This window comes from Dipodomys merriami, unplaced genomic scaffold (genome assembly GCF_024711535.1).
Source record: "Dipodomys merriami isolate MVZ:Mamm:240054 unplaced genomic scaffold, mDipMer1.0.p SCAF_11, whole genome shotgun sequence".
NCBI classification, from domain to species: domain Eukaryota; kingdom Metazoa; phylum Chordata; class Mammalia; order Rodentia; family Heteromyidae; genus Dipodomys; species Dipodomys merriami.
In genome coordinates, this window is record NW_027202382.1 from 32,176,330 (window position 1) to 32,200,173 (window position 23,844).

The 23,844-nt window shown below is 41.8% G+C and overlaps 1 protein-coding gene across 3 annotated transcripts in view; it reads right to left on the bottom strand.

Annotated features, from left to right (window-relative positions):
- Positions 1-23,844, bottom strand: part of Astn2 (astrotactin 2) — an 886,217-nt gene that overhangs the window by 569,777 nt on the left and 292,596 nt on the right. For all 3 annotated transcript variants that reach the window (XM_070012528.1, XM_070012521.1, XM_070012512.1), the window contains one exon: positions 13,466-13,573. In XM_070012528.1, the coding sequence (XP_069868629.1) occupies positions 13,466-13,573 (108 nt within the window). The remainder of the gene's footprint in view (positions 1-13,465; positions 13,574-23,844) is intronic.

The window sequence follows — 23,844 nt, forward strand, 5'->3', positions numbered from 1 at the left end:
CAGAAGACATGCAATAGTTTAAATGAATAATTAAAAGAAGATAACACTTTCCAATATTTCAAATCAATTTAAGGATGCAGTAGACCTTGAAGATCATTTGACCTAGCTGCTCAGAATTTTTTCAGTGAAGGAGCCAGACCAGATGTTAACATTTGCTACCTTCCAGAAAGGGAATTGCATTATTTCCTTCCCAAATTTAAACCACTCTAATAGGAACAACTACAGGAAAGTCAATGCTCAGCCAAGGAAAGCCACAGTCGGTGAGTTAGAGTGAGCTTACCGAGTTTACACTGCCAAGTATCATAATTAGGTGTATTTGGCTCTGAAGACCATGAATTAAACAGTGCACACAGGGCTACCTCCAGAAAATCCACCTACTTCAAATCCCTTTTGGGGAACAGCCAGGTTATAAATAATCATTGAAGGATAAATAAATATAACTATGCATAACATATTGTGATTCACCCACACACTTCTTCTTAAATGAATTATTCTGTTTGTCCTCAAAAGTAATCATTGTGGCTTATAAATTATGCTTTTCTTTAAAAGGAGTCATTCTTCATAATTACCTGGCTGCAACATTCTAACAAGTTGATACATCAAAATTTACATAGCCATTCCCCTGCTGTTGGGACGTCTGGGCTCCTTCTAATTTTTCACTATGAGAGATTAAGTTGTAACGACTATTTCCAGGTTTAGAGCTTTGCGAAAAAATGGGGAGTGTTATAGGAAAATATGGTCATATAACAAGGGTGCAAATTTTGGTATGGATGACAGTAAAAATGGTGGGAATGGGGACCTGTGTAAGTAGGGATTGGAAAGACAAGAAATGAGTTTGTCTAGAAGGTTATCGTATCTGCGTTTTATATTATTCTATTTTCCTTTAGTATTCATATTACCTTATTTGACACTGATGAAAGAAGGGAAGAGCAATGAGCAGAACACCACTACCAGAGCTGCAACATCTCAGGCGCACAGATTCTCTGAGAGAGGGAAGATAAACTTTGGCATCAATGGTCCAGACTTCATCTAAGAGAAACACTTAAGGAGGAGCAACTTACAGGCTGGAGCCATGGAATATTAAGCCCTGCCACTTCAGACAAGCACACTCTTGGAATTGACAACGTGTCTTAAGTAAATGCAAAGAATTTCACTTAAATGCGAAGAATTTCAGAACTTAAACAGGTCTCAATGTTCATATATTCAAATAGCATACCCTATTTAATGGGTAAAGAGCCAGAAGTCTTGTGGAAGATACACAGGAATTTAGGGGGCTGAATTCAGAGTTACTCCACCTTTATTAAGTCTCTTCTAATGAGAAGAGACACATGGTTAGCAAATATACACAAGGACAGCCATGAAGATTTGAGCAAGGGACACTGGTGCTGAATGCTCTTAGGTGCTTGTGCTGTGTTGCACTGGAAACACAGCTATGATCCTCCACTGTATCTACATGTCCTGTGGCTTCTAATCTCCTTTCCTGACAAATTTCCCTGGTCTGTGGCAGCTGTGTTCTTCACATGGGGCATTGCTTAGTTTCCTTGTGCCTATGAGGCTTTCAATCCTGAGTCTCAAAACCTACTCAGTTTCTGTCTATATCTTCTCCTAGGGTGCTCTCCTACTCTCATGCCTCTGTTTTCCTCCCTAGATATTTTTTCTTGCCTTGAAATGTGGATGGGGCTATGATCATTCCATGATGATGCTACATTGTGAGACCAAGATGAAAGATTTTCCAGAGTTAACAGAGGTCCTAGATCAATTGGCTTTGAGTTCATCAGAAAGGAATGTATCTTGGCTAAATCAGCAGAATGCTTAAAAGAGACTAGGACCTTAAGAAAGGGAGGCATTGTTTAATCATTTCCTGCTGGCTTTGAAGCTTTGAAGAAGTATGTTATAAACTGTCTCTGGAAGGCAACATGGCAAAAGCCTGAGAGTGGACGATTAAAAGCTCACAGTGGTCCCTGATGAGAGCTGATAGGAAAACAGGAGCCTATCACTCATAAAACTACAGGCAAATGCATTCTGCCAACAACTCCATTGGCCCTGAAGAGGATCCTGCGTCTCAGACGAGGTTGAAGCCACACTGACAATCTGTCTTTACTCTAGAAAACCTCTATTTATGCTGTGACTAGAGTACTGACCTGCAGAACTGTGAGGTAATAAATATATGTTATTTGTAGCCAAGTCCATGGCAATGTTTTCAACAACAACAAAATCTAACACAACACCATATAGTGCTAACTGTAACTTGGCTAATCATCATCTCCTGAGCTCAGATTGGGTTGACATAGATCTCCATCTGGATGTTTCAAAGACACCTCAGGGATGGAAAAATATTACTCATTCTGTCCTGAAAAATCTCCTTCTCCTCTTCCCTTGTCTGGTGGGGCCTTCTCCAGGCTCCTATGCCAGAAACCAGTGCCCATTTTCAGAAATCATCAGTGGCTTTCCTTCTTATGTTAGTCACAGGTTCTGTTCCTTGTATTTTTAGCCTATTCCTTCTTCCCATCCATCACTTTACTTACCCAGAGTGTCACCATTCTGCCTCAGACGCCTCATGGGCCTCCCTGCCTCTAATCTCTCCTGCATGGGGTTCTCCCTCCACTGTAGAAAGGAGGGTCTTCCTAAAAGCAAAACAAGATCATGAATCTTTCTTCAAATCCCTGCCCAGGATCGCTGTATCATGTCTTTCAAGCTCAACCTCTTTCTGTTCACATGAACCTTTATTTAAGTACTTGACCACTGTCATCCTCCAAATATAGCCATTACTATTAGTTCCTCCAAGATGTATTTCATGACCCCTTCCTTCAACTATATTAACGTGGCCTCTTTTTTTGCCAGAGACATTTCTCACAATTTATATGCTTGTCTATAAAATATTCTTTTCCTTTTTTTGCCCTCTGACATGCCTACAAGTTTCGCAAGGGCAGTTACATTAATGACATCTTTCCCACCATCAACCTGCCCACAGCAGCATATTCTCAACCGAATGTTATGTAGTACATATTATGATAATGAATATTTACAAAATTATAATGAACCTGGCAGACAAAGCATTTCTTAATCTGTCTTAATTTATCTTCTGGTGTATGTATGTGTGTATATGTGTGTGTTTGTGTATGCAGATGTATGCATGGTCATGTCACATGCACACCAGTATTAGGGCTTAAACTAAGGATCTAGTGTTTTTCTTTAGCTTTTTTCTGATCACAGTTGGCACTCTACCACTTGAACCACACCTCCACTTCTGTCATTTTGCTGGTTGAATAAAGATAAGAATATCTCAGATTTTGTCTGTCTGGACTGGCTTAGAACCATGATCCTCAGATCTTAGACTCCTGATTACAGATGTGAGCCACTCATTGGCCACCAGTCTTCTCCTTTGACTTTTTCTCATCTCTTTCTTTACACACTTCATACCCCAGTAACACATGATACTGTATAATCATCACAAATTCCTGGAAAGTGGGATTAGTCTGAGAGAAGAAAATTAATGCCTGGAATGGTGAACCTCCCCCAAAGATTCAGCATTAAATAAGGTTCTGCATGGATGCAACACACATAGCTCCTGATTCACAACAGACACTTGGATCCATAGTTGTTTTCTTTATCTGAGAAAGTGTTTTGCACCAAGAGGAGAATGCTGGCCATGCACAGGCTTGGAAGAGTGGGGACGACAGAGTATTTTGCTTGAAGCTAGAAGCAGAGTCACAATCTAAAGAAATTGAGGGAAATTCTTGCTGAGCTTAGGTAAAAACAAGAAAGCCAGAGTGACTGATTATTCCTTCTCGCTAGTGTAAGCAACTGAAAACGACATGTTTGCTTTATCGCCTTTGGTCTCCCATTTGATTCTTGACAGCCATCTCCCTCTCTTGGATGTAGGGCTGTCAGGTGCAGAGCTGGTTGGCACGGCAAAGGCACAGGAGAACTGAGAACGTTTAAACAATATTTCAGGCACAGTCAGGGCTTGGAAAGTAGTGTTTGAAGTTGGCTGGCTCTCTCCCTGCATTCAAGGAAGCTTCATTTGCCAAGACTGCTTGATGTTTCTTACAGTTTTAGAGAGAGGTAGTTCGGAAAAGACCTTTAAGACACAGAAAGCCAATTTCTATTTCCTCTGAGGTTTAAGGGAAGGGAGAAAAGAGAGACATCAGAAAGCTTTTTAAGCCCATAACAATTCCTGAATACATAATTTTCTCTCCTTTGTCTTGTTAATAGGGCCAAATGCAGGCATAGATCAAAAGCTAGGCTTCTTCATTTTACTATCTTTCAATAAATGGAATCAAATTCCCAATCTCATTTCCCAGAAAGAGATCCTAGAATCTTTTCAGAAAGCCTTTGTGACCTACCAAAATCCTCCGGAATAGTATATCAATCTATGAAATCATTTCATAATAAGAAGGAAGGAGTTGGAACCCACCAGGTTCTCTTGGGGGACAATTCTGGGGTGTTGTGACAACAATATTTGGGGCCACTTGGTAGGCGATCAAGCTTTTGTCCTGCAACTATTGGTTCTGTGACCTTGGAAAAGTTACTCTGCTTGATTTCAGCTTCATTCTTTTAAAGAGGAAGACAGGACAATGGCTGATTACACAGAGAGATTAGTGAATATGCAATCAATTTGGCATAAAAGTGACATTCAGTGAATGAGTTCTATAAGATACTATTCATCATTTGACTATTATTCAAGTTTCTGACTTGGGAAAAGGGAGATAGCCTTGATAGGAGTCCAAAGCCAGAATATGAATGAATGTGTGTTTGACTCTATCTAGCAAGCTCTAAAGTGAGAGGACTGGTTCCAACAACCCTGCCTTCATGCTAGATTCTCAGTGCTGCAGGCAGTTGTGACCATTCATAATCTAGGTCCCAAGGTCCCCAGGGACTCACCAGGCATCCTGAACAGCACAGATGTTTTCCTTTTGTCTCTTAAGTAGCACATACTTTGTTCCAGGCATGGTAATATACACTTTACTGCAATATTTCCCATTCACCCATGCAGGAACCTGATTAGTAGGTGAAACCAAATAGTGTGAGTCACCTCCAAGGCTCCTCTACCTCATGGTAGATTGAGATAAGTAAACTCTCTTATGTTCCTGTGTTCCCATCTAGCCTATGATATTGTTGAGAAGTACAGAGATAATGTACTTAAAAGGCATAGCTCCACACTAGGAGAATTCATTGAAACAAATGTGCTCTCCTCCTTTTGTTTCTTCCTTCTCTCACTTCTTGTTTTGTTCATGACTATCATGGGCTCTCAGGCTCCAATGGTTGATACTCCCAGGGAGGATTAAGACCCCTGGAGTATCTATGATGGATATACCCAAATGAAAGGAACGTACAGTCAGGATTAGAATCCAAATTTTTAGCATTCCTAGAAATGGCAAGACTTCTCAGTTGGATTTTTGCTCCCTCTGACCCTGTCTCACTTCATTCCTGGAAGACGCTCCCTGCACTCTCTTCCCTAGCTCTACACGATTGTCCTAACCTTCCTGGATTTCTCTTCAGCCCCTAGGACAAGTAGATAAGCCCACACCATGGAGGTTCTGCTGCATTTACCCATGGGTCCTCCAGTCTTGCTCTCCTCAGTGATGATCTTTGCTGGAAAGATACCAACACCCCTGCCTGTCCCCTGCCTCTGACATTATTCCTGCCCTCCACAGTCTTTGCAACTTTTCACCCTTGCTACTAAGGCTTTCCAGAATGATTAAATACAGATCAATCAGTCTGCAGTGTTGACTTCTTGTTTATGAGTAGCAGGTCCTGTCTGCAGACTGGCAGAGGGCTGTGTCTACAAGAAAGGCTATCTTTAGGCCAGAAGGAGGGGACAGTGGAAGGATCAGCTGCCTCACAATGTCCTCAAGAAGCCAGGACTCTGAGCTCCTCACTCCTACTGAAAGGGTCCTACCGCTTTAGTTCTAGAAGCAAGACCAACTTATGGGCAAGCAGGCCATAAGCTTTGTGTGTGTGTGACTCAGGCCCTGCTATGCCCAAGTGTTCTGCCCTTTATCTGACTGCTTAGCAGGTAAGCATTTCCTTTTCATCTGTTATCCTCATAACAGCCTAAAGGAGAATAAATGGACAACGACTACATATAATCTCTCTTACCTTTGAGATACTAGCCTCTGGGCATGCATCTTGGAAAAGGTAAAACCAGAATGTGAAACTGTCTACTAATTCTGAAGAGTAGGCATAATGTAGAAGCACGACCTTTTTTTTTTCTTTCCCCTGCCCTGTATGTGGGCATAATTTCAAATTTACAGAAAATTTTTAGGATAAAAACATGACAAAAAGTATCCTTATGTTCTTCCCCCAAATCAATGATTAGCTCCCTCCCACCCCTCTTTACATTTTTCATTTAAGAATGACATTTTTAAGCTTGGGTAATTTATTTCACTTCTCAAAGCTTTGGCTTCTATGTGTGTACCGTGGGATATCATTATGACGAAAAGTGATGAATAAAAGATAGACTAGGATAAAGGTTCACCAGTGTCTTCTCCAATCACTCATGCAGCCATACATCTGGGCTCCATCCAGTTCTTCTCTGGCATCATCCTCCCAGTGCCATTCCAGGGGCATCAGGTACAGGAGGCCCTCATCCTTTGGCAGGTACTACTCTATGGATGCTCATCTTCCATCCTACTCGATTTTCATTTCCTGGAGCCTCTGCTCCCACCCTTCTCCCACCCCCCAACACACACACACACACCTTGGTCCTCTCAGCTTAGATTTCAGAATGCTTTCTTATTTCCAGCACTCAGAGGCCTTCTCTGCAGGCATGGCTTGAGCTTGAGCTTTGCCCTCATCCATTCTTTCTCTCTAAAACAGGATTAAGCTTGTTTGTGTGTGTGTGTGTGTGTGTGTGTGCACGCGCGCATATGTGTGCAAAGAGAGAGAATCCTAAAGAAATAAATGTGCATATATATATATTGCCACATAAAGATTTGCTTATAATTTCAGATGTAAGAATCCCAACTGAATGCAAGCAACTTATAAAAGCAAAACAGAAAAAGGGTGTGCCATGGCTCTCTTGGCTGTACTACTACTTCCGTGAGCCTGAGAGGGAGTCCACAGAATGGGAAATGGGAACACCTGGATCTGTAGAACTGGCCCTTGAGAAGAGAGCAGAGCTCAGCAAGGGAGAAAGAGCTGCCTGACCTACAGACAGGGCGCAGAGCTGGGCCGGGAGGCTGCTCTGGATGGTCACACTGCTGAGACAATCCAGCAGCTGGGACCGCTCTATCTCTTCAGCATCATGCCTGGGGCTAGCCACACCATCTGAATGCTCATCTGGACCATTGGTTATACAACTCTCTTATCCTGATTGGCATCACTTCTCTGCCAGAGAAGTATCTGTAGTGTCTCCAAGAAATGAGAATCACCATGAGGATGGTGCTCACGCCCCATTCTGTACACAGTCTGGCATCCTGCTAAGTAAGGTTCTTTCTTTTGCATGAGCTGCAGACTTGGTGGAGTGACATAAATATCTGTGTGTGACTAATGGTCTCTGAGAGAACAAGGGCTTGCTAAGGGTCCCTGAGCTCCACAGCAGTGAGGTACAGACTTAGGTTCTCATTGCCTGACTCGGGTCCAGCATGCTTTACTGTATGGCTTACCACCTCCAGTTAATTAGGTAAAATTCTTTCCAGTAGTAACCTGTCATTTTAGCTTCCTTGTTAGCTAATTCTGCAGAATGCCCTTGGAACTAGTAAACCTGAAGTAAGTGTTATCTCAAATGGTTAGTTACTTGACCAAACACAGAACTGTTAGCTTGGTAAACAGACTCTTAGGCACCATCAACATCTAGAATGTGATATTAGATGAATTTCACAAAACATTGGGAATTTTCACAAGGCTTCCGGAAGCACATATACACTTGTAAGCCACATATAAGGGCAGCTAGGACTCAACAAACTATGGCCTGCATGCACAACTATGAAAAATAAAGTTTTATTAGAACATAGTTACCTGTGATCATCTACATGTTTATGGCTGTGCTCAAGGTACAACAGAAAAGATGAGTAGTTCCACCACAGATTATATATTCTACAGGACTCAAAAAACTACTGATTGGCCCTTTGTAGAAAAATATTGCTACCCTTTCCTTTGTTGTTCTCCCACTATCCAAAATGTACTCATTACCTTACTCATGTCACAGTAACCCCTTTGTACAGCATCTTTACAATAAAATAAAATTTAAAAAAGTATTGCTCATCCCTTAGTTAAGAAATGCCACCACACACACACACACACACACACACACAGACACACAGACACACATACACACACCCTCCCTTTGCCTAGCTTTTCAATCACCTTGTTGACTACTCTGGTTACCACCTTGAAATACAGTTTTCCTGGCCACACTATGTGCCTTTACCAAGTAATTCCATTCCCTCTACAAAGCACTTGCTTTCTCTCAGACTGTACCACAGGTCTCTTTTTCAATGGGGTGGGGAGGGCAATAGGTTTTTTTTTTGTTTTTGTTTTTGTTTTGTCGGTCGTGGGGCTTGAACTCTGGGCCTGGGCGCTGTCCCTCAGCTCTTCAGCTCAAGGCGAGCACTCTACCACTTGAGCTACAGCGCCACTTCTGGTTTTCTGGTGGTTTATTGGAGATAGGAGTCTCACAGTCTCTCCTGCCCGGGCTGGCTTTGAACCGCGATCCTCAGATCTCAGCCTCCTGAGTAGCTAGGATTACAGGCGTGAGCCACTGGCGCCCGGCTCAATAGTTTTTTTTTAACCACATTTAGTTTGAGAAGATGGAGAATGTGGAAAGAAAGATCAGGTCTCTATTGAGCACCGAGGGGTGTGTTGTCATCTTCCGTTTTCTAGACCTGTTCACTTGCGAGATCAGTGTTAACAGCTCTAAATTACAAAGACAAGTGACCAGAGGTTAGAAGCCCACCCAAGCCCTAGACAGAGAGGATGAGTTCAAGTCAGAGGTCACAGCTAGGACTGGCAGATTCTAACAACCGTTCTATTTTTCTCATGGGACATAAGGAAGGGGACTAAGAGTGTGTGAGAGACAGAGAGACAGAGAAAAGAGAGAGAGAGAGGGAGAGAGGGAGAGAGAGAGAGAGAGAGAGAGAGAGAGAGAGAGAGAGAGAGAGAGAGAGAGAGAGAGGGAGGGAGAGAGGGAGAGAGGGAGAGAGAGAGAGAGAGAGCAGAATCCATGAATCCATGTTATCTATGATCCACATCATCGCTTTTGTATCCCCGAGGGCTCTCTGACTACCCTGTCTCACCTCTGTAACTGTACATTGTTTGCTGCAGGTTCCCATATCCTGTACAAAGCATACGAAAGAACAAAGAGGGGTCAAAGCTGTGTCACAGGCAACTATGGTGCCCACTGAACTAGACACTGGCTCTAAGGTTGCTGGGGAACAGAGGCTTTGCCAATACCATGTATTCACCAAGACCCTTGGAGAAAAAAAAAACTGTGAAAAGAAAATGCAGCAGCAGCAAGACCAACAACTTAAACACGACCAAGTACAAGGAGAAGGTGCAACGTTAAGAGAAATGTCAAGTGTCTGTGATCCTAGGCAAAGGATGGTGCTTAGGCTCTGGGATCTAAGCATGAATTCCTTCTCTTCCCTCTCAGCTTTCTTCCTTTCATTCTTTTTCTATAGCCTCTGCCACAATCTAATGTAGGAGTATTTTGATATTACCCAAGTTCCACAATGGTGAGGATTTTAAACAAGTGCAGACATATGCACGACATTTTGTGCTGGACAAATATCTGTAGAATGTGTGTGTGGAAAGAGAAAGGGAGGAAAGGAAATATTTGTCAGGAAATAACTGGAGAGAAGAATGGAAAAGGAGGAAGAGGAGAAAATAAGATGAGAAGGAAAGGGTAAAGAGCAGGTAAGAAGAAAAGAGAATAATCAGAGGAAGGCGGTCACTGAAGTGACTGGAGTGAAGAAAGGAGAACCGAAAAGAGAAACAGCAACAAACAAACAAACAAAACAACAAAATAGTTCCAAGACACTGAGAGGAGGAAGAGGAATAGGTGGCAGACACCAGGGCTCAAGGCAGAGGGTGAGCAAGTAAGTGGAGAATGGAACGGAAGAAAGAGGCTCAGGCATCTGCTGGCTGCAGAATGGGGGGTGCGGGTGGAGAATGGAGAAGAGTCACAGCCCATTCTCAGTCTCCAGAAACCATTCTGGCATTCTGCAGTGTCTGGTGGCAGTATGCCAAATCGTTTGAGTCCTGTGGCTTACTTTTGCGTGTCTTCTTCCAGTTTCACTCCAATTTATGGGGGCCAGGCCCCACGTTGGATGTTTTTTTTTCAATTAGTAGTAAATAACCCAGTCCCACCAAGGTGACCCACCCACTTCCCCAGCACTGATTCTGTCTGCAAGAATAGGGCAGAGAGCAGCCAGGCCAGGAAGCATGGATCACCAACTTTTAAATGTCTAATGCGGCAGATTCCAGAAAGCCAAGGTACAAGATGGAGTGAGCGAGAGGAAGAGCCCACTATTCTGATAGCTGCAGAGGTTGAACATCCTTCCCAGGAATGAATGGGTCATTCCAAGTTTTCACATGGGGCCCTTGCATGGGACTAGTAGTGAGAGAGTGACAGCAGTGCTGAGAAATAAACTGACATTACCAGTGTGTACCTTGGCCAGATGAAGTTGCACATGCATGGAATCCCAGTTCCTCAAAAGGCAAAGATAGGAGGATTGAAGGTCCAGGCCAGAAAGTATGACAGTTAGTGAGACTTTATCTTAAAAATAATCTAGGCACTATAGTTCACACTTGGAAACCTAGCTATATGGGGGACAATGCTAGGCGGCTCATGGTCCAAGGCCAGTCTGGGAAAAAGCAAAAGACCTCATGTGAAAAAATAAACTGACAAAAAAGCAGAAGGGACTGAGGGGGTGGCTCATACCACCCGCACAATAACAATAGTAAAAAATAATGGTAATAATAGTACTGTCTACTTTCTACCCTCATTTTCCCCTTGGCGGGCACAGGTACCATCATAAATAGAATATAATCAAAATTCACCCCTACCTCCATAAGGTAGTTTACAAGACTCATTCAACAGATGAGAAAATTGAAACACAGACAAGATAAATAACTTGACAAGAACAAAAGAAGCCCAGAAAAGCTAGACAATATCTATGCTTTCTGAATATCCATCACAAATGAGTAAAATGCATGCAGTATTGGTAACAAAGATACTTTTTCCTTCTGTGTGTGTGTGTGTGTGCGTGTGTGTGTGTGTGTGTGTGTGTGCGTGTGTGTGTGTGTGCGTGTGCGTGTGCGCGTGTGTGTGTGTGTGTGTGTGTGTGTGTGTGTGTGTGTGTGTGTGTGTGTGTGTGTGTGTGTGTGTGTTGGGGCTTGAACTCAGGGTGTAGCTACTGTTCTGAACTGTTTTCCTTCCAGGCTAGTGTTCTACCACTTGAGCCACAGCTCTACTTCTAACTCTTTTGGTACTTAATTGGTGATAAAGAGTCTCATGGGCTTTCCTGCCTGGGCTGTCTTCAAACAGTCCAGATATGGACTTCCTGAATAACTAGGATTATAGACATGAGCCACCATGTTTCAGATATTTCTTTATTCTCCTCAGAGGGTTTGTAGGAAATCCAGGCACCCTGCCATAATCCTAACATCATAACTAATATTGATAACCACCCATGACCTCATGCAATGTCAGCCCACACATCCACGGACATGTTTTGATTAATTGCCTTTGTGTGGGACTAAGGACCTTCCTTTCACTGAGTGGTCAAAAACCAGAATTCTTCCCAAATTTCTGGTGTGGAATACCTATTTATATCTCCATGGTTGCTTCTATGAATGCAATCTCACACCCATTACTTTCTTATTCTGATAAAGAGAGGAGAAATGGCACTCACTGGTGATTGTGACCATTATGCTGCATTTTCATATACCACACATTGAATCTTCGCGGAACAATGGCCTTGGGCTATGAGATGGAACTGCTTACAGAGCATAGTTCCAGCATTTTGCCATCACCTTACGTTGAGTGTCATCGTGAGAGATAATGATGCATCAATACTCATTTTTGTTACCTGTTGAAAATACTGTATAGAAAGTCACATACTGTCTTGTTTACCAAGAGAGATTGGAGTACTTTCTCTCTGGTCTCTGTGTCAGATAAATAGAACGCCATGTGAAATGCTTGGTTCTATCCCATAATTCCTATATGCATTTTACTTACTTGTATTTCTCCTTGCATTGTGTGTGTGGGAAGGGGGGTACTAGAGTTTGAACTCAAGACCTACCATTTGCTAACTGGATATTGTACCACTTGACCCGTGTTCCAGCCCTTTTTGCTTTAGTTATAGTTTTTCAAATCGGTTCTAACTTTTTGTCTTGGCCACCTTGAACTATGACCTTCCTATTTACACCTTCTTATGTAGCTGTAATGAAAGGTCTGTATCACTGTGCCTAGTTTTTTTAATTGATTGAGCTGAGGTTTTAATAACTTTTTGCCCAGGCTGGCTTCAAACAGTGATCTTCTGGATAACAGATTTCTGAATACCAAGATTATAGTTGTAAGTCAGCCATGCCTGTCTTGGAGTTCATTTCACTTAGCATCATCTTACATGGTCATATGTACATAGCTTTTGACCTTTTCTGCTTGTCCTAGACATATACTCATTATTGCAAATAAGGGAAACCATGGGACCTATGTTTCTTTGGGTCTGGCTTACTTCACTTAATATAATTTTTTCCAATCTTTCCATTTCCTAACAAATGGGATGGTGTCATTCTTTTTCTAATTTCGGGAGGGGAAGGGAAATAACAAAATCCTGAAATAAGGCTACAGGTTGACCCATTGTAACAATGAGATATACAAGACACTATGTTGAAAACGAACTTTAGAACTTTGGGAAGAGGGAGGGAAGAGTTGGGAATGTGGGGAGGAAGGGATGGTAGGGGAAAAATCAAAGGAGGAGGTAACAATGCTTGATAGGAAATATACTCATTGCCTTACACATGTAACTGTGACCCCTCTGTACAGTATCTTTACAATAAAAAATATCTTTAAAAGTCAACCATGCCTGGCTCTCTTTTCTGTTTAGTTGCTAGGAACCTCAGAGTTAAATCTGTATCTCCTTCTTCTACCTAATACAGCATGACATGTGTTACTCTGCACCAACCTAACTTGTTTGAATAATTTTTTTCAGTCTTATTTTCTTGCCAAGAGTTATTTCATTTCCTATGCTTAATTAAAAGAAAAAAACTACATAGATTTAAACTGAATTCCACCCCCCCCCCCAATTCTTTGAGAAATGATGTGGGATAAATAATACAGAATGAAGCAGGGTAAAGGAAGTAAGGAAGGTCATTAGACAAGTAGTTTGGTCTGGACAGACAGTGGGTGCCAAGTTCAGTGTCAGCCAAGTTGATTAATGCTTGACATCATCATGAAATCTGCTCCCCAAGCTTTGCTTGTACCCCCAGGGTTCTGGAACCTTCCCTAGGACTCTGTTACCTTTGCTGCGACGTCGACTTCGGTACTGTTCCGTGTAGAAAGTTAGCTGGGTTTCATCATCTGCCTCAGAACCCGAGTTCCCCTTGGTTCTTCCAAAGCTGATTCCCCCTGCAAGAAACACAACCTGTCAGTCTGCTCCACCCGAATCCAGAAACTTGATACACCACTGTGCCAGCCCACACACCAGCAACCTGTCTCCAGACTTCTCCCTAAATCCCCAATGACCCAGGAATCAGCTTCCTTTCTGGAGGGAGTTCATGCTCTTCCCTGAGGTTGATTTTGGTTCCAATCATGACCTTCTGGGTTGTATGACCTTGAGGAGCTACCTCATCCTTCTGAGCTCTGGGTTCTTCCTCCCTGAGGCAAGAGCAGTAACTGTGGTTATCCTGCCAAAGCTGGCCCTAGATAAACAGAGACCCCATATACAAGATACCACATTCACAGTGGGCACTAAATAATGGAGTCCTATTGTTGCTGTGGATGATGGGCCTAACTCTAAACACTCCCAGCAACCTAATTTCACACACATTTCAATCAAGGGCTTACTACGTGCCAGGCTGGGGCCAGACGCTGGAGACAGAAAGATGAATGTGACTCAATCCTTACCAGTCAGAGGATCATAAGCTAGTCAGGGGGACAAATGGGATCCTTAGGAGTCTTAAACCTAATTCATGGCTTATGTTTACCATGCAATGAGAGGCCAGAAATATAGGAGAGAGCAATTCATTTCAACACAGAGGGCCTAGGAAGGCTTTATGGAGGAGATTTAAGTCAGGGCTGAAGGATGAATAGGACTGCAGGGGTAGGAAAAAAAAAGGAGTTCCAAGGAGAAGTTGTTGTAGACCACCCCTAGAGATTGGAGTGCAGCAGTGAGAGGCGGTACTAAGTACAGGACTGGCTGAAAAGAGCATTTGAGAGCCTATAACAGAAGGCTTGGAGTGTCCAGCTGAGGAAGAATAGAGTGACAGATCTGTGCTTTGAATGTCACAGGAAGTTCTGGAGCAAGAGAAATAATTGATTATGTGTATGAACCAGTTAGGATGCTCTAGGAACACCCAGGTCTAGGCTGGGTACAAGGTGGCACAAGCATCTAGGAAACTTGGGGATAGCACAGGAAAGAGAGAGGTATGGGCTTGTGTTGACAGGTGGGAAAAGGGATAGGTGCAAGAGGTAATTCACAGACACACCTGGAGAGAGGAATGTTCAGGGGAAAGGCTCAATGAATTCCTACACTGTGAACAGTTAGTTATCAAAAGGTGAAAGAAAACAAAATGGAAGGTTTGTGCCACAATATGAATAAGTCATTAACTCTGAAGAAAGGGGGATGGGAGTTCTTATCACGACCTTTCTGCTCTCAGTCATTTTTGGTTTCATTTAAAAGAGAAGAGGTAGGAGAGAGCAATAGTGGGGTTGACTTTGGTAAAAAGTACATCAGATGCATGTATGGAAATGACACCCTTTTCACAATCAATGTCCTGGAATAAAAGATCTTGATCTTGGCTATCAGACATACTTGGATTTCAGAGTCTTACCACAGAGTCCAGGCTGACCTGGAATGCCACCTCCAGTGTGGCTTTCACTACTTTATTCATCAAAACAAGAGTAAGATTTGGACAGAGAAGGATTAAAGGCCAGGAACATTTTTCTCAGAGGAAACAGGAGGATGGAGCTGCAGTGCACAGTGGGTGAGAGTGTGGGAAGCGGGAAGAGGGACTTGGTTTGTGAGAACTTTAATGGACAGACCTTTAGATATCTGAAGAAGAGACTATCTCCAGCAGGAGATTCTAGAATCTGGTAGAAGAGGCTATCCCGGGCAGAGAATTATGAGATAGAAGGAGGCCATTTTGTCTCATCAACTCTTTGTATCTTTTGAATCAAGTACCCTGCCAGCTCATTATTTATTTGTAAACCTCCACCTGAGGAAAAGAAAAGCATAGATTAAAGTGTTACATTCCATTCACTGAAAGATTTACTACATAATTTTCTCAGATTTCAAATGGCATTCAGTATTACAAAAAGTCTACTCATTTTTACTGCTTCCTCCAGCAAGGTTTTATTACTCATTCATTCATTCATTCATTCTCTCAATGTTGTTGAACAATCTGCTCTGCTCCAACAAGGCTTAAGGGAGATGGGATGAAGTTAGATAATAGAGCAGAAGAGGAAAGGTCATGCTGGGGTGAAGTAACTTGCCTAAAGTCACACACATGAGGAGGAGAGAGGATTCAGGGCTATTTCAGTCTGGTTCTGAATTTGGGGGTCCCTGGTATGCAACTTCCTTGAATTTCAAGAGGAAAACTTGGGAAAGCTGGGTAACTATCAAGGTAGTTGTGCCAGGTCCTGCAGTTGAAACTTTGCCTATCTTATTCCAAACTTACACTACCCATGGGAGGAAAGTATCAGCTTACAGGTGAGCAAGCTGAGTTTTAGCAAGAAAGGGAATAGGTAATGATGAGTGAAACCAGATATGTCTGCTGCCTATGCTCAACACAGGCATGCACATGTGCGTGCACACACACACACACACACACACACACACACACACACACACATTCACACTTCATTAACTTCAGTCTATTATTGTGATATATCCATGCACCAATATTAAAGCCCAATGATCAACCCCTCTCTTACTCTCTCTTTCTTTTAAATAATTTATTGGGTTCCATTATTCTATTTTCATACATGTGTATGAAGCGCTCCAATCTTATTTACCCCCTTTCACCTTCTCCTTTCATTAGGCCTTCTATTGATTTTTCCTCCCAAATACTCCTGGATTTTTTTTGTCATACTGTAATTACAATACGGAATGACACAACAACCACAGATATATGACTATGTATCAGTTTAATGCTTCTTAAAATGGAAATATGAGTATCTGCACCTCCTGTCCCCACCAAGCCCCTTCCTGAAGAAAACATCCCCACAACTAACAGCAGGACCTGAACACAGCTGGAGACTCTAGATTCCCCCCTACATAGCTCTCCACTTAAAGAATTTGGGGAGGAGTTGGCAGGGGCCCTGTGGAAGTATCTGGAGATCAGAGGTTCCAGAGACTAGCAGGGCTTTTTAGATTGCCAGTAAAATACTGTTAAGAGCAAGAGAGAAATTGCGGGGCGGGGGGGGCAAGAGTAGGAAGGGAACATGGAAGGGAGGGTTTCACTCACCTGTGCAAAATTCTCAGAGGGAAAGTTAAGGCATATTTTGTTTATGTTCGAGCATAACCCTCACTTCCCCTTCCTAGCTCCCTTTTCCCTTTCCTCCCTTCTGAAAAACATATGACTTGTTAAGTCCCAACAAATGCGGCATGGACGGATCTGGATAGAATTCATTCCTTACCAGAACAAGCTAGTATGTATGCATGTGGGTGGGTGTTGGTTCATGAAAAAGTTATCAGGTAACTTGAATGTAATCATACAAGGAAGAAAAGATAATATGAGTAAAGTGCCAGCTTTCTTCCAAGCTCTTTTCTAAGCCCTTGATATGTTCTAATGCATGTCAACACTATGAGAACCTTAAAAGGCAAAGAACTGCTTTTGTTCTTCTTATAATGGGTGAGAAAAATAAAGGGTCAAGGAAATTAAGTCACAGAGCTTGCAAAGAGTAGAAGCATATTTCAGTTGTGCACAGAGTCTGAGGAGCTCCCTCCCTTCACTGTGCTGGTGGACAATAAAATATGAGTAAAATATGCCTCATTTGAATGTCCTTACAGGGATATAGCATCCAGAACCTTGTTTTACAGATGAAAAACTGGACGGACCTGAGGGTTTGAACTGAATTTGCTACCTGCAAAGACTATCTCAGGGCTAATGTAACCTGGGAAAGAATGTGTGTGTGTGTGTGTGTGTGCGCGCGCGCGCATGCGCGAGTTTTACATTTGCTTATTGAATTGACCACTATGGATTAGTAGGTTTGTTACCTGTTGATCTCACTGTAAGGATACATTTCCACTTCTTGCTTCTGCTCTGTGATTTACAGCAATAATTATCACAGGAATTCTAATATAGCCTTGCAGTGTCCTAGAGATTTCAAGCTTGCAAAGACTAGTTCCCCAAAGTTACTAGGAGAAATCGCTCACCACCTTTCCAACAGCCCTCCACCTACACAGCTCCTCTGTCTCTCCTTCCTATAAGTAGGAAGGGGCCATTTCAGAGTGGAAGCTAAGGCTCTGAGAGGTTGAGTTAACACCAGTCTGTCCAATGGGATTATAATGCAAGCCAGGTGCATAGTTTTCAATGTTCTGGTACCCATATTGAAAAGGAGAAAATAAATGAAGCTAATCAATTTCCCAGTTCCACTCAATATATGAAAAAAGCATCATAACATGTATCTAACAAAAATAATTATTATGGAATAGTCCATATATTTCTTCCTAGTCATAAAATCCACCACACACTTCACATTTATATCACATTTCACATATATCTCAATATACCATGTACCTACTACATTAGAGGCCACAATCCTAGAAGCAACTAAAAAAGAATCACTTAGCACAATTTTGGTCAGGGTCTAGAAACAGGATAGAAATGAATAAACCATTGGCACACAATAATAATTTATTATTTATCATATATAAATAATTTGTTATTATTGTTATTGTTATTACTATTATTATTAGGGCCCAGACTGGGACTTGTACTCAAGCCTTCACTCTCTTGCTTGGCTTTTTTGTTCAAGACTAGTATTCTACCACTTGAGTCATATCTCCATTTCTGGCTTTTTGCTGGTTAATTGGTGATGAGTCCAATGGACTTTTCTGTCTGTGCTGGCTTCAGATAATGATCCTCAGATCTCAGCCTCTTGAGCAACTGAGATTATAGGTATGAGTCACCAACTCCCAGCTTGACACATAATTTTTATTGAATGTGACTAGGACATCATTGAACAATGTCCTGCTCTAAGGCTCATACAGCCTAATTGACCCCCTACACTAGTTTCATCCATGACCTACAAAAGGTAGTGTACTTCATCAGAAAGAAATTAGGCTATGACCACCAGACATGAGTTCTAATCCTACATTCTAGTTATTAGCTCTCTGACCACAATCAAGGCTTATAATCCTTCCGAACTCATATTGAAAAGAGGGACAATAGGGACAATAATTTCAACTCTGGTCATCGTGAGAAAAAATGAAAAGCATATGTAAGCCCAAAGACCAAAGATGAAAATGAAGGTGTCTTCCTCATCCACTCAGAGCTTATCTGAGTCAACATGAGGAAAGGAAATGCTGCAAGCGGTCACTTCCCCACTGAGTCATCTCTGAGAGATGGCAAAAAACCAAGGCATAGCACTGCAGGTCTATATAATATGAAGGGGCCACAGGCTAATTACAGAGGAGTTGGAGGTGATTCAGAAAGCTGGTAAAGACCCCCCTCTGTTAGCACTTTAACATAAAATTGGCAATTAAGTGCACTAAAACAGAGCTATTAATTACACAGGGTTGCTTGAGTATTTCCATTTAGGGACTAAGGGCAAGCTGGGATGATGAGAGACTGGCAAAAGAAAAGAAGGAGCAATCTGTTAAGCTGGTGCCAATGCCTTCTCTGCCCTTGCTCCTTTGGCCCTAGAATCCTCTCACTAGAATGGTCTGAGACAGAACCTTCTAGAAGCTGGCTGAGACACATACGCAGTGGCAGTGTGAGGCATACTGCTGGAGTCACTTTCCATTCATGGTCGCATTTGCTCCTCACAAGGGAGCTGAGGGACAGTTGTCATTCCCATTCCACTGACACACAAACCAACATTCCAAATTTGTATGGCTTATCCATGGCTGCCCAAGTTATACAATGTCAGAACTCAAATCTGAACCTAGCTTTTGTCTGGTTCAAAACCCCTGTTCTCATTAAAAAAAAAAAAGGTCAATAGCAGAGTGTCAATTGGGAAATTCAAATCAAAGCAATAGGTAATACTATGTCAGAAACACTAGGGGGTCCATCAGGGAAACAATGCAAGTAACAGATGTTGGTGAAAAAGTGGAAAACTTAGAACACACCTGGAGAGTTGGTAGGAATATAACATGGGGCAGTGACTATAGAAAACACTTTGTCAGTGCCTGAAGAAGTTAACACAGAATTACCACACGACTCAGGAATTCCACTTCTAAACAAACATATGCCCCCCACCCAACAAGATAGAGTGTTCAAGCAAGAATCTATACCTGGAAAATTCATAGGAGCACTTTTCACAATGCTCAAAGATGGTAACAGCAAATGTCCATCAACTGGTTAGTTAACTCAACAAGAAAAATGAGGAATATAGACATGGAATATCATACAGCCATAAAAACAAATGCTAATATATAATACCATGGGAATGAATGTGACCAGTGCTTTATTAAGTGAAAGAAGCTAGGTACAAAAGGCCGTAAGTGACATGACTCTATATATATGAAAATATCCAGAAAAGATAAATCAATAGAGCCAAAAAATAGATGGATAGTTGCGAGGGCTTGAAAAGGGAGAAGAGGAACTGGGAGCAACTAAGAATGACTGCAGGTTTCCTTTTGGGGTGATGAAAATGTTTGGAACTAGACAGAGGGAGTGGTTACACAATCTTGCAAATGTGCTCCATGCCACTGAATGATGCGCTTTGAATAGATTAATGGTTAATTTTAATCTATGAATTTTAGCTCAAAAGACTGCAGAAAAAGACGCTTTGTGCACTTTGTGTAACATCACTATACTACTGCTAGGCTTGCGGAATGGAGAGTAAGGGATGGGAATGTGCTAAATGGGGCAGTGAGGACAAAGAGTGGAGGTGGACAGAGCCTTGACAAGGGCCAGGAGATAAGACATCTCGACTCTTAGCCTCATGTTTAAGGATGCATGGGTGGACGTTCCGTTTCCTTACACCTAGAGGTCACCTGGAATACTAATAGCCATATCACTCATTGGTTTGTTCATTCATTCATCCCAGTCTGCCTGACACTGCTCGACGCACTAAAATTAAAGATAGAAATAAAAGAGAAGTCTCCTGAATTCTTCAAGTTTACTTTCCGAAGAAGCACTGAAGAGAATGTACTCAGGAAATTCTCACAACAATCTTGCTAATAAATCAGTGGAGATATTCAGAGTTCTCTTACACGATGACATGGATAGCCTGTGTCAAACTAGAGATCAGACTCCAGGTTTGCACTGGGATGAATCAGGGCAGCAAGGTGAGCTGAAAGTCATAGTATGGGGAAGGGCAGAGCAGGGGGATGCGTGATCTGTCCTGGACCTACAAGAGTTAACTTGCTGTTTCTCTTTGTAAATCTCCACTTGGGCTGCTGGGTCCGTAGGTCTGTTCCTTCAGCTACTGGTAGGCCCTCCCCTCCACACTCCATCTCCCCACCGTTGCTATCATGATGGATGGCAGTGACATGTTAAATTATTCTGGCTCCCTGTCTTCTTCAAGCTGTGACAGCGATACTGCATTTTTAGATTGCCCCCAAACTAAACCAGATAGAGAAATATGTGACTCAGGAATACAAAAACCCACTGGACAAAAACCCACTGGATATCTCCCAGCCCTCCCTCCCACCCCACTGCCCCAACTCTGTAGGGAATGTGAATGGTGGCAGCCATGGGAAGAGGATGGAAATGGCTCCAACTTTCCACAGGCCCTGAACCATATCCTTTATGAGTGCCCTCAGCTGTGGCGTTGCAACAGAGCTGTTCGGCTCTCAGAAGTACTTTGGGAAAAATGTCTACCTGTCATGGGGCACCTGTTAGGTTTTTATAGCTGAAGGTGATGTGGCATATTCAAAGGCCTCCAAAGGTAGACATAGGCTGAAAGTTCCAGATTTCCCTCCCTGCAGTTACACAGCCAGGCCAGTGCCAAGTTCTAGATGCAATCGCTGATTTATGGGAAGCCCCAGGAAAGAAGCTTCTAATTTGTTTGTGGGATTCTTGTTGCATTTTAAACAACCAATCTTTACGGTGAAAAAATTTTTTTGACAAGAACACAATTAAACACGAATGCTATAATTTTTGCAAATGGAAATAAACAAAAGGTACATTTATAGAAGGCATTAAACATGATGGCATGTCTCCAAAACAGACCTCGGGAGATCATTAAAATCAAGTGACACATAGCTGTATTTATTGACATACAAACTTCTCCATGGCACACCACTGGGTGAAAAAATACACACAAAGAATACAAATAGTGACTCGACTTGTGGATATCTGTGGATAAATTATACTATGCACATCCTAAAGATATATTTATTTTTATTAAAAACAAATTAAAGATCAAGGTGTAGTAGCATGCCCTATACTTCTAGCACACAGAGGCTGAGGTAGGAGGATCTTGAGTTGGAGGCTAGTCTGGGCTTTATAGAGAGGCCCTTTCTCAAACCAAAAGACTTTAATATTCTAAAATAAAGTAATAAAAAATGAAAAAGAAGATAGTAAAAGGTCATTCTGTGATGTTCAAGAGAAGCATGTTATAAAACTTTAAGTAAACAACAGTCCTATTCTATTTTTAAAACACACATATAAAGGCTATAACTTATAGACACAAACACAGGCAAAATACTGGAGGAAACATTAAAGTGCTACATAGTAGTTATTATTCTCTGGATGTTAAGACTTAGAGTATTAATTTTTTTCTTATTGTCGCTCATCTGCCTTTTATAAATTTCTTCCAATGACTTCTAAAGCTTGCTAATAAAAAGACAATAAAAAGTGATGTTCATCTTCTGTAAAATAAACCCTCATTATTGCTGCACCTTCAGTCCTCTTCTAATCTGACTTTCTCTGCAGCCTGGCCATCTCAACGAGGAGATGGAGGGAGATGTCCCAGTGTATCCCTAAGTTTTCACTACATATGTGAGAAAAGTTCACCAAACAAGCCTAATTTACTATTTCATGAAAGTTCAAGCTTTACCTTCAGGAATATCTAAACCAAATGCTCCCGGTGGGAGGGTTCCATTTTCCAATGAGGACCATAACAAACCCTGCCATTCCACAACTTTCTTTGGCCTGGTGATCTGTGCCTACTGCCCTCCTTAGGTATCCTCTCCTTTCTTCTTTGGATATAAGCTGGCCTCAATCTATGAGCTGGTAATCTACAGACTGTAGCTGCAAGACCTTTGAGGTCAGGCCCAAACATGCTCCCACTGGCTGTCTTGAGATGCAGACTCTCTAGCCATTCTCTTTCTCTTTGGAATTGTGACACTGCACCATGAGATTCTCTATGGAGACTCCATAGGTCTGTGGTCCACTCAACATTCCAAGCTGAGCCCTGCCTTCCAACCATCCTAGCTATCCCAGTTGGGAAAATGTGGGGGAAACACCTATTAAACGGATGCCATCCTACAGCCACCTGACTCACATATATATATATATATATATATATATATATATATATATATATATATGCCAATACTAGGTTTGAAACAGAGATGCATTCTCTAGCTTTTGCTCAAGGCTGGCATTCTGTCACTTGGGCCACCCTTGACTTTCAGCTTCTTGGTGGTTAACTGGAAATAATCTCAGAAACTCTTCTGTTCAGCCTGGCTTTGAGCCTCGTTCCTCAGATATCAGCCTCCTGACTAGCTAGGATTATAGGTGTGAGCCACTTATGTCATTAATAAGTATTCACTCCCAATATTATTTAATGCCTGCCAAATTGTTAACATGTATTAACATCATTATTTACTTTACTGATAAACTACGACTTAAATTTGATAGTATTCATATTTTTACTATAACATTTTTTAAATCACATTTTCTTACAGGAAAAAGAATTGGGGTGTGCAGGGCTAAATCTAGGGCTTCTCATATGCCAGGCAAGTTGCTGAATTATATTCTAGTATAGACCCTGTATAATTTTGAAAATAAAAAGAAATTTTTCGGTCAAATAATATTTGATAATTCAGGCACAGGTGGCTTAGGCCTGTAATCCTAGCTACTCAGAAGGCTAAGACTGAGGATTGTAGTTCAAAGCCAGCCTGAGCAGAAAAATTCCCATGAGATTCTTATCTCCAATTAACTACTCAAAAACTGGAAGTGGAGATGTGGCTCCAAGTGGTAGAGCAAAAGAGCTCACAGTCAGTTCCCAACCTTGCATTTAAGGCCCACAACCAAAAAAAACTGATATAGTTAGGGCTTGTCAAGATAACCCAGAAGGAATACATCCCTTTAACATGATTAGTTCCATAGGAGTGGCTATTTCATTATATTCGCTACAGCCTAGGTAATGGCATTATTGTTTGTAAATTCTACTGATTTTTGATACGCATCCTATATTTCAAATTCATTTTGTCCTATTCGTCCCAATATCTTCCAATTTGCTTGAGCTGGTTTTTTTTCTAAATTGTGATGTTCAGAATCAAGCAGGACAGTTCATATGTGATCTGACCTGTACTCAGGAGAAAAAGGAAAAATCAG